This window comes from Arachis duranensis, chromosome 9 (genome assembly GCF_000817695.3).
Source record: "Arachis duranensis cultivar V14167 chromosome 9, aradu.V14167.gnm2.J7QH, whole genome shotgun sequence".
Taxonomy (NCBI): Eukaryota; Viridiplantae; Streptophyta; class Magnoliopsida; order Fabales; family Fabaceae; genus Arachis; species Arachis duranensis.
The window spans coordinates 110843391-110855031 of record NC_029780.3 but is presented as its reverse complement, the minus strand read 5'-3'; the positions used below and the strand labels follow the sequence as shown (position 1 = coordinate 110855031).

General features: G+C 38.0%; 2 protein-coding genes across 3 annotated transcripts in view; one reads left to right on the top strand and one right to left on the bottom strand.

The window, feature by feature from the left end:
* The window catches only part of LOC107466951 (E3 ubiquitin-protein ligase RSL1), a 20234-nt gene extending 8741 nt beyond the window's left edge, over positions 1-11493 (bottom strand). The window contains exons 1-3 of one of the 2 annotated variants that reach the window (XR_008002371.1): positions 11351-11493; positions 10221-11231; positions 9928-10136 (exon numbers count right to left, since the gene is read on the bottom strand). Coding sequence is in view for 1 of the 2 variants with exons in the window: in XM_016085949.3 (XP_015941435.1) it covers positions 10061-10136; positions 10221-11095 (951 nt within the window). In the remaining variant the exon portion in view is untranslated. Of the gene's footprint in view, positions 1-9888; positions 10137-10220; positions 11232-11350 lie in introns of those variants that run through there. The other variant, XM_016085949.3, reaches the window with a different exon arrangement.
* LOC107466849 (extensin-like) lies at positions 2810-3310 on the top strand. The gene has a single exon (XM_016085859.1). The coding sequence runs from the start codon at positions 2810-2812 to the stop codon at positions 3308-3310; it is 501 nt and encodes a 166-aa protein (XP_015941345.1).
* Positions 11494-11641: the final 148 nt, after the last annotated feature.

The window sequence follows — 11641 nt, the reverse complement described above, 5'->3', positions numbered from 1 at the left end:
GTGTTGTGGAAAGAAGAAATAGAAGCATACAAAAGATGACAAGAGCTATGCTTTGTGAGAGTAATGTTCCAAAATTCCTTTGGGCTGAAGCGGTCAATACGGCTTGCCACATTTTGAATAGAACAATTATAAGGAAATTTTTGAAGAAAACCCCTTATGAACTTTGGAAAGGCTACCCACAAAACTTAGATTACTTGCACATCTTTGGATGCAAATGTTTTGTTTTAAATAACAAAGAAAATTTGGGTAAATTTGATCCAAAGGCTTATGAGTATTTGTTTGTAGGATATTCCACAACTAATAAAGCATATAGGGTTTATCATCAATATGCTAGAATTATTGAGGAGTTCATACATGTTACATTTTATGATACTAACTTGGTGCAAAGCATTTTGGAAGATTGTGATGCAGAAAATCAAGCTCAAAAGGAGGATGAAACTGCTCAAAATCATGGAAAAGAAAATTCTGGACAAGCTGAACCAGAAACTACAAATGCTGAAAATTCAAGAGACAATTCCATTTTGTCTCATAAATCTGAAGGAAATCCTGCAGTCAGCAGCGCCCAGAATCCCTTGGTGACTGAATCTGTCTCCAAGTCCACCAGACCTCGTGAGTGGAGATTCTTGAAGAATTATCCTGAGGAATTTGTCATTGGGGACGTCTCTCATGGAGTGCAAACAAGGTCTTCCACTAGAAAGGCAAATGAAGAATCCAACATTGCCCTCCTTTCACAAATAGAGCCTCAAAACGTCAAGGAAGCACTTGGTGACCCTTCTTGGGTTAAAGCAATGGAGGATGAGCTTCTTAAGTTTGAGAAGAACCATGTGTGGACTTTGGTTCCAAGGCCAAGTGGAAAGAAAGTGATCGGGACCAAGTGGATATTTCGGAAGAAGTTGGGAGAAGATGGTAGCATTGCAAGAAACAAGGCAAGGCTAGTGGCTCAAGGATATGACCAAGAAGAAGGAATAGACTTTGATGAATCCTTTGCCCCTGTTGCCCGAATGGAAGCCATAAGACTTCTCTTAGCTTATGCTGTATTTTGTGGTTTTAAATTATATCAAATGGATGTGAAATGTGCATTTTTGAATGGTGTGATAGATAGAGAAGTGTATATGGAGCAGGCTCCTGGTTTTGAAAATAAAGAATATTCTAATCATGTTTTCAAATTGTCTAAAGCTCTCTATGGTTTAAGACAAGCTCCTAGAGCTTGGTATGAGAGACTTAGCTCTTTCCTTTTGAAAAATGATTTTCAAAGAGGCACCACTGACACAACTCTATTCATCAAGAACTCTAATGATTCTTTTATTCTAGTCCAAATATATGTTGATGACATTATTTTTGGATAAGAAAATGAATCCCTTTGTTCTGAATTTGGAAAACTCATGACAAGTGAATTTGACATGAGTATGATGGGTGAACTTAATTTCTTTCTTGGGCTGCAAATTAAACAAACTGAAAAAGGTATTTTCATTCATCAAGAAAAGTATGCCAAGGAATTAGTTAAGAAATTTGGTATGAAAAATGCCAAACCCATGGGAACACCCATGCATCCTAGTTCTAAATTAGATAAGGGATAAACTGAGAAAGATGTTGATGAGACTAGGTATAGAGGAATGATTGGTTCTCTTATGTACTTAACTTTCTCTAGACCTGATATTGTGCAAAGTGTTGGATTGTGTTCTAGGTTCCAATCCAAACCTAAAGAGTCACATCTTTCTGCAGTTAAAAGGATCATTAGATATGTTCATGGCACATCTAATTTTCGTCCTTAGTATCCTAAGATTGATGATTTTTCTGTAGTTGGTTATTGTGATGCAGATTTTGCTGGTGATAGAGTTGATAGAAGGAGCACTTCAGGCCTATGTTGTTTTCTTGGGAAGTCCTTAAATGTTTGGTCAAGTAAGAAGCAACCAACAGTGGCCTTATCTACTGCAGAGGTTGAGTATATAGCTGTTTCTTCTTGTTATTCTCAGCTTTTATGGTTAAAAACACAGCTTGCTGATTACAAATTAAATGCTGAAAATATTCCCTTAATGTGTGATAATATGAGTGCCATCAATATTTCTAAAAATCCAGTTTTGCACTCTAGGACTAAGCATATTGAAGTGAAATTTCACTCAATAAGAGAACATGTCCAAAAAGGGGATATTAGAATTCAATTTGTTAAATCTGAGGAGCAATTAGCAGATATTTTCACAAAACTATTAGCTGAGGATAGATTCTGCATGCTTAAGACTTGTCTAGGAATTTTGAGTTATGATTCCTTATTTGAAAAATGCTAATGTAGTTGCTGGAGCTTTTTGTCTCATAAACAAGTATGAGACAATTCTGGGCAGGTGATGAACGTTCTCTTCAATTCAGAGTGTTCTGGGCTTGTTTCAAATGAAAGATAATCTGGGCCAACCTCAAAATCAGATCTAGAGTGGTCCAAAGTGTTTTCTTAAATCCAACTATCTCTGGGCCTATGTATGAATGTTACATTTTTTTGATGGGCTGTGTGTTTATTTTTTTGAAAATAACTTATTTAATGTTTATAATCCAAAAAGATTTTTCAGTTTAATTTTTGGTTTTTTCAAAATTTAAAATTCATTTCCTGTTTTATTTTCAAATCAAATCAAATCTTTATTTTATGAGGTCAGGTCTTTTCATGTCATTTCAAAAGGTGATGCAGTTGCATGGTTTTGAAAATCCACTTTTGGGTACGGTTACCAACACTCCCTCTCTTTCCTCCATAACTTCTCCTCAAACTCTTAGGTTTCTTCCCTCTCACTCCATTGTCTCTTCCATCAAAAGCCTAAATCTAACCAAAATGGGGAAGAAAGTCATTGCTAAAAGAGCACCGCCTGAGAAAATCCATAAACTTCCAGGATATCCTAGACCATCAACTCGTTCTCAAGACACCACTTTTACTCCTTCACTCTCTCCTCTTACCTCTCCTCCTCGCACTACTCCCATGGCACGAACCAAGACTACACCAAGGTACCCTGCCCCTGTCAAGCCGACACCACCACCGAAGGCTACAACTTCCAAGCCAGGCTCCTCAAAACCTAGTTCTGCGAAGCCTAGCTCCTCCAAGGGAAAACGTCCGGCGACTGAAGAACCCATTCTCGAACCAACACAAACCAAATCCAGGTCAGTTCCAGTGCGCTCACAAAGAGGTAACCCTCCTCGCCCTCTCAAATCTGTTAGAGAACCAGACATTGATCCTTTTGCTCACAAATCACACTTCATGACATCTCACTCAGACTATAACCCCCATCGTTTCAAATCTGCCATGAACCATGATTTTTATGAGGGAGTCATTCAGTAACATACTCTGTGTCCATCTTTTCTTGTGGATTTACCTAGCTTGAAAAAGAAAGGTTTTCCTTTTGTTGAAAATTTGAAATTTTTTTACTGGAATCACTTTTTCAAAATCATAAAACCTGTATATCCTCAGTTAGTCAAAGAATTTTATGCAAACATGACTTATCATGAAGGAAGTGTGCATTCTTATGTTAAGGGCAGAGACATTATCTTGAATAATGAAACTATCAGTGATTCCATGAAGTACACTGATGTTGGGCCGGGTGCTTATACATCTGTGAAGTGGGATGAAAGTGTTGGTATCTCTTACCATGATGCTCTGGCTCACATTTGTGAACATGTTTCCTTAATTGATGGCATCACATCCACTCACAAAGCCCTAGGATATGAACGTGCTCAGTTGCATCGTATTGTCAACCACATCTTAATTCCTCAAAGTGGTTCATATCAAAGGGTTTCTTACACGGACACACTTGTTTTGTATGCCCTAATCACTAAAATAGAAATCACGGACACACTTATTTTTTATGCCCTAATCACTAAAACAGAAATCTCTTTTGCCTATTTGATGGCTAGATACATGTTTGATTCTGTTAGAAGTGTGAAAGACAAAGCACTACCTTATGGCATGTTTTTAACTTGCATATTTGAGACTTTTGGTGTTGACCTGTCAAATGAGGATTATGAAAATAAACATTCAGACCTAAAAGGGGGTAGTTCAGTGAAACAGCAAAAAGGACCAACTCGATCTGAGAGAGTGGTTCTAAATGATGATGATGAAGAGTACATCCCAGATGACTCTCCTCCTCCTTCCACTGAGGGTACTTCCATTTCTACTGGGAAGAAATCCGCTTTGCTGAATGTGGTCAAGGATGTCGCTCAAGAGTTTGTTTCCCAATCAAATCACATGATTGCCATAAGCAAGGAACAAAGGAAGCTAGCAAGCAAGCATGAGAACTTTCTGAAGAAATCAAGGGATAGGGTGACTGTGCTCATGACCTTTATCGATAATCTTCAAAATGATGAAGACATTGCCACTGATGTTGAGGAGGAAGATGCTTCGGAGGGAAATGGTTCTGATGCCTAAGATTTGTCTCATAAAAACTGCTACATCTGCTCTTTTTTTGTCTCATAAACTTTGTTTTATTTTGCTACTGTTTGGCCTACTTTTGTTATCTTGGATGACTGTAATAACTTTGAATACTGATGCACTTATGGTAGTTTAGTTAGTTATTTGGACTATGCACTAACCTTTCTTGCAGGATTTATAGTGATGAATTTGTTGCTCATGCTTATTGACCACCCTTGATGACAAAAGGGGGAGTAAAAGCAATATAGGATAATGTTTGACTAGTATGATGTTTTACTAGTATTTACTTGATTTCACTTGCTGATGATTTCACTTGTTGATGATATTAGCTTAATGTTGGGCTATTTATATAGTGTTATTTGTTTGATATCCCTTAGACAAGATAATTGTGTACAGCTCTCTAGTGTGTTATCTTTAAGTACAATGTAAAACAGGAATAAAGAAGAAAGCATAAATCCAGGGGGAGCTAATCTTGAAAAGGAAAGGGGGAGTAACACTAAAGCAAGAAACATCAAAGGGAAGTTTTCTAACTTTACCAAAATCTTAATTCCTTTGATCATTGCTTAATTATGTTTGTCATCAAAGGGGAGATTGTTGAGTTAAGAAATTAATTAATAAAATTGATGATGACAAACATTTGATTAGTGGGCTATCACCCAATTAGTTTTGATTATTGTTGATAAGTGATGCAGGCCAAAAACAAGTATTGCAGCAGCCCAACATCAAACAAAAGATATATGCTAATGGGCTGAATGGTAAGTGAAAAATAAAGACAAGCCCAAGTCATTCATCTCAAGCAAAATTCATCAAAGAAGCAAAGCAAGGCACCAACGGGCTGAAGTAGAGAAGAACCCGATCCAAGCCCAAAATTGATTTTCAATTTCCCACCATCTTGCCTTACCAGAAGCAACATTCCTCTCCTCTCTAATCAAGTCACATCAAGGCTTCAGAAAAATAAGAAAGAGAAAGAGAAAAAGCTTCCTCCCTAAACTAGTAACCAAAGAAGCAAGAGAGAGAAAGTTTAAGCTTGAAGCACAGAAGCTAAAACAGAAAATACAAACTAAATCAAGCTTAGGTTAAAGGTAATCTATCTCATCTTGCATGCATCAGATCTTCTTCTCTTCTTCCCAACTCTATGCTCTATCCGAAAATGGCATTCAAGGGAAAGTTGTTCTTTTCCTTATTCTGCTTCACATCTACGGTCACAAGTGATACTTGGGGACCAAGTAGTTTTTCAATGGCTAAGATCAAGTTGACCATGAGAAGATTTCTATGGTTGCTATTTTATGGCTTTCAGTCAAGATGAGGAAGTCAGAAGCAAAGTTTCTACTCTGAGGATTAAAGAGGAAAAGTGAACATGTGGGTTGGTGAAGCTCAAGGCTCAAGGTGTTGACCTTGGAAGAAGAACCCAGCAACATACAAGGAGATAAAAGAAGCTTGATGTTCATTCAGAAGGCAAGGAGAGAAAACCAGAGAGTGAGAACAGTGTTCTGTTAAGAAGTTCCTCTACTTGGATAATGCTTTCTTTCAAAGAAGCATTCGGCCAATACTGAAGAACTGCATCTGAGGTTTGCATATCTGGTTTTGCACATAGCAAAGAGGTTGCTGATGAAGACAATCTCCTTCATGTTTTACTGATTGTGATGTACTTTTCTAAGTTTATCTTTCTGTAATTTCTTGAGAGAAAAGGCATTGTGAGAAAGCTTAAGAAAAAGCCATGAGTGGAAAAAGGCTGAGAGAAACACTTGAGAGAAAAGTCTAGAGTTATTTTCTGATTTCTTTAGGTTGGTTAAGTGTCTTGTATCTTGTACCTGTTTTGGTATCCCTTTCTTAGTTGGGTCAGCACTAAGAGGAATATTTAGGTATTAGCATAGCCAATGTCAAGTTAGGTTAGAACTTGAGTGTGAAAGGATTGGGTCAATCTTGTGAAATTGGTGTATGTAATACTGTTAACTATAGTAAAATTCTTTCATAATTGTGGAGGAGACTAAATGTAGGTTGCATAGCACAAGGCAACCGAACCAGGATACATACTGGTGTTAGCTTTTCTCTTTTCTGCTGAGTTCTGTTTTCTGATATTCATGAGACAAAAATAAATTGTCTCATAAATTTCTGCTGCTGAGTTCAAACAGAATCAGAATTGTAATTTTGTTTAAAAAGGGTCATAACAGCAACTTAAAAGGAAGGCATAGATTCAACCCCCCTTCTCTAAGCCTACCACAACCTTCAGCTTTTAAGATTGATTTGGAGAAAGCTTATGATAGAGTTGACTGGAGGTTTTTAGCTCATATCCTTAAGAGCTTTGGTTTTCCTATTCCTATACTTAATTTGATTATGAATTGTGTCACTACTTCTTCTTTATCTATTCTTTGGAATGGGAGTCGTCTGAATGGCTTTACTCCTAGCCGAGGTCTTAGACAAGGAGACTCTATGTCACCCTATCTTTTTGTGTTGTGTATGGAGCGATTGGCATGCTTTATTAGTCATCAGGTTGATTTGGGCTGGTGGGAGCCGGTTGCTATTTCTAGAGAGGGACCAAGAATATCCCACTTAATGTTTGTGGATGACTTGCTTCTATTCTGTAAAGCTACAAAGAGACAAGTGCAAAATGTGATGTTGGTTTTAGAGACTTTTTGCAAAGCATCTGGGATGAAGATTAATGTGGAGAAGTCTAAAGCGCTTTGCTCTAAGAATGTCTCTGCAACAAGGAAAGAGGTTTTCACTGGGGTATCCTCTATCAGATTTGTCCAGGACTTGGGCAAGTATCTTGGAGTTACCCTTAGCCATTCTAGGGTGACTCGTTCATCTTTCAATGGTGTCCTGGATAAGATTCGGAGTAGGCTAGCAAGCTGGAAATGGAGTTTACTCAATCGGGCTGGTAGACTCTGCTTGGTTAATTCTGTTGCCGCCGCTATTCCCACGTACCAGATACAGGTCTCTATTTTTTTCAAAGGAATCATTAGTAAATTGGAGTCTATGATGAGGAATTTTCTTTGGAAAGGACAAGTTGATGGAAGAGGATTGAATCTTATTAGTTGGAAGGCACTGGTTACTCCAAAAAAAATATGGAGGTTTGGGGATTAGAGATCCTTATTGTGTAAATATTGCTCTTCTTGGGAAGCTAGTTTGGACTTTTTTCCAGCAGCCAAACAAGTTATGGGTCCAATTGTTGGATGCCAAGTACCGATCATCTCTATATGACTGTTTTAGTTATCCTAAGAACAAGGACTCTCCCATTTGGAGGTGTCTTTGCAAGGCTTGGAAAGTATTGAAGGATGAGTTTGCTTGGTGTATTGGAGATTTGAACCATAATTTTTGGTTTTCTAGCTGGAGGAGAGAAGGACGGTTATCTAATGAGATGGATTATGTTCACATTTCTGATTCGAATCTCCGGATACAAGATATTTGGTCGGTTAGTAGGTGGCATTTGGATACTCTTTATTCTCCTTTATCTCAAAATCTGAAAGGTAATATTCTCTCTTACAATCCAGATGAACAAGCAGGTCCGGAAGTGGGTTGGTATTGGAGTGGGTCTGCTGCCAAAGTCTATAACTCACGCAATGGTTACTTGTGGTTGTGTAAGCAACTGTTTGGTTGGGAGGAGCAGGAGAATTGGCTTTGGCTTTGGCTTTGGCGTCAGCTTGTTTCGGAAAAGCATAAGTTTTTGGCTTGGTTGTGTTTTAAGGAGGCTCTTTCTACTGCAAGTTTTAGCTTTAGAAGAGGGGTGTCGTCATCGGATAGGTGTCTAAGATGTCTTTCTAGCAAGGAATCAGTTTTACATTGTATTCGGGATTGTCCAAAAGCTCAGCTTGTCTGGCATAGGTTGGATATTTCTTGTCATCCTTTGGATTTGAAGAACTGGTTCTTGTATTATAGCAGAGAGCATCCGTTCAAGTTCTTTTCGGGACTTTGGTGGATATGGCGTGCAAGGAATAATGACATATTTAATCCCCATGAAATTTGGCCTCCGAAAAAAGTGATTTGTCTAGTATTAACTTTAGAAAATGAGCTTAGGAATATTTTTAAATTACAACGTATGTCCCTTCCCTCTACTCTGAATGGTTTTTGGAATCCCTCATCCATTGATACTTTTAAGATTAATTGTGATGCTAGTTATTTTGGTTCGGGTGATAGTGTTGGTTTTACTTGTATTATTAGAGATTGTAATGGGAGTTGGCAAATGGGGTGTTTGGGAATGATTGAAAGTAATAGTATTCTTCAAGGAGAATTGTTTGCTATTTGGAGATGATATCTCTTAGCTTGGGATGTGGGTCAACGAGATGTTATTTGTTAGACGGATTGTGTGGAAGCATTTAATCTTATTACTCAAGATGGTTTTGGGTTTATTGATCCATTGATGCTCAAAATAAGAGATATCATACATTGAAATTGGCGTGTTGACTTTCGTTTGATTATGAGAGATGCAAACACGGTGGCAGATACTATGGCAAAGATGACGATGAAGTTACAACTTTCGCATGTGGAGCTTCTTTCACCTTGGGAGGAGTTTAAGAGTAGTCTTAAACGGGATTGCCCTTCTATTTAAGCAGTTCCTTGTTTTGTTTGTTTTGTTTTTCTTTGTTTAATTTATTTCAGTCACCAAAAAAAGTATTAATTCTTTTAGCAACAAAAAGATAACTATATATAACCGTTTTCAGCAACAAAAAAATTAACTAAATGATTATTTCAAGATAGCAACAAATACGATGATAATTGGTAATAAATTCAATTTAGTGATAATTTTCAACAATAAAGAATTTAACTAAGTAATTATTTAGCAAAATTGAGTTACAACCACAAATTGAAACGTAAAGAATAGAAAAATTTGTTAGAACTCGTCAAATTATTAACACTCATCAAATCAGATACCAACTTCTGGTTGCGCCAAGAAAACTCAAGGCAAGAAGGCAACAACGAAGACCCACCGGGACCACTTGCCGACGACAATGAGCGTAGGAAAATCGAGACGCGTGTCTGAGTGCAAGATGATGACGAGGCAAAGAGTGATGATGACGACCAGCCTCAAATACTACGGCAACCACGCCAAGCATGAGACCGAGACAATGAGAAAGACCGGAGACTAGAGAACTTGAATGCTAGAAGTCGAAAGCCATCGTGAAAGAGATAAGAGAGCTCAAAGCTTCATTAGTTCAGTCTGAGAGAGAGAAAGAGACCAAGAAAAGGAGACCCTAAAATTGGATGATACGTACTTCAAATGTTCTTATTTGATAGGAAGAGTTTAAATATGTTTTAGAAGTTATTAGTTTATATTTTTAGAATGTTCAATTTAATTTGATATATTTTAATTTTGTTTATTTATTTACTAAATTAGACTTTATATTTATAAACTTAGAATTTTCTTTGTTTTTACCTAATAAAAAATTATAAATACCTCATAAACTATTATAGTCGCAATATTGAATGATTAGAGATGCTAAAAGCAAATATCCACAAACATGAAATTTGGATTTAAACACCACACTAGACAAATATTTAACTAAAGAGTGAACATGGTAAAAAAATGTATTTACCGCAAAAGAAATGCTAGTCCTCAGTCAACACTGTAATCAAAACGTAACGATATGTAGCCACTACAACGGTAGTCACGAGAGAATCATCCTTTTCACATATATCCACATGAACACATCAATTTTCATCTTAAAATCATCTAATCCTTTGGCATCCACCATGAGTGCTACTCCAAGGTTCACCACAAGCATAGCAAAACTCGAATCGGCACCTGCAAGCAAGAAAACAAACAACCAACACTTAAACAAAGCAAAATGAAGCTCCTAATGATAAGTTAACCAAGAATAAAACAAACCTGCATGTAATATGCAAGCACCCTTCAGTCTTCTCCACATAGAACTTGCATCTGGGACACCTATTCCATTTCTTTTGAGCAGCAAGGTCCCTAAGAAGAAGATCCTCCCTCCCTCTCTCATCCTCATTCAGTGACTGCAACACGTTACACTCAACCCCAGGGTGCCATGGAACACAACACCTGGCACAGAAGAGCCTGTGGCAAAAGGGGCACTCAGCTTCCCTGATAATCCCTTCACCGCCCTCATTCTCGTCAAGCAGCATTGCAGAACAGTCCCTAAAGGGGCAATAGAATTTCGGAACCGCAAGAAACAGGGCCTCACAGAGTGCATCGTCCCACCTATCAAGAACCTCTTTTGGGAGCATGGGCCTGCAGGAATCAAGCTCCATCACGCCCTTGCAGTTCAATCCGGGGCAAGGAACAATCGTTAAGCTCTCTTGGATCTTTGTGGCCACATGCTTGGTGACACAGTCAGAGCAAAAGGAGTGATCACATTTCTTGTTCCTGAACATCTGATCAGTCCCTTTGGTTTCTGCACAAATCTCACATACGATAAGCATTTCGTCGTCATCCAGAAGCTCTATGTACTCGGTTTTGGGGACAACAAAGACTGGTCGTGATGACGACGGTGTTGATGAAGATGGAAGGCAACGAACGGTTTTTGATGACGATGAGCCTTCGATGGTGCTTTGAGAAGCGATGAAGGAGGACATGATAGTCTCTTGTAACTGCAATTCATGAGCGTACTTGTCATCGGAGATGGGGACGAGGTTACCTTCATCATCAAAGAGAGCTGAGAAGTAGGAGTCTTCAACGCCGTTAACTGCAACGGCTGATTCTGATCCTGATCCTGATTCTTGTTGTGCTGTTGCCATCGGTGAATGGTGAGACGAAGAAGAAGACGAAGAGAGTGAGAGTGAAATACTGAGTGGAGAAGAAGGTGCGACTTGATTGGAACGGTGAAAAAGGTACTTCTGAGTGCCGACTCCTTCGGGAAGGGGTTAACGAAACCTAAAATTCAATTTAATGCAGAAAAAAATTCAATTTTTATTTTATTAAAAGTGGATAATCCAAAAAACCAAAAGTGATATAACTAAAGGACGAAAAAAGAGACGGAAAAGTTGACTCACAGTGAAAAATGAGAAGGATCCTTCAATTTTGGTGCGACGTTGGTACCAAGCAGAGTATAGTTTCCCCTGTAACTGTAAGGTTAACGACGCCCCATCTTTTTGGTGACTGCTAATAGCCACTCAATAACACCACTTTTAGTTTCTATTTCTATATTTCTGTATTTTAAATTTGGTAAGGGAAGGTGCCTGAACCCTAATCAAGGCAGGTAAATATCCTTATTCCTTAGGTTATGTTTGATTGAAAAGAAAAAAAAAATTGAAAAATTTTTTTATTTATTTTAAATATATTTG

Coding starts and splice junctions, on each gene's coding strand:
- LOC107466849 (XM_016085859.1), top strand. CDS start 2,810: ATGGGGAAGAAAGTCATTGCTAAAAGAGCACCGCCTGAGAAAATCCAT.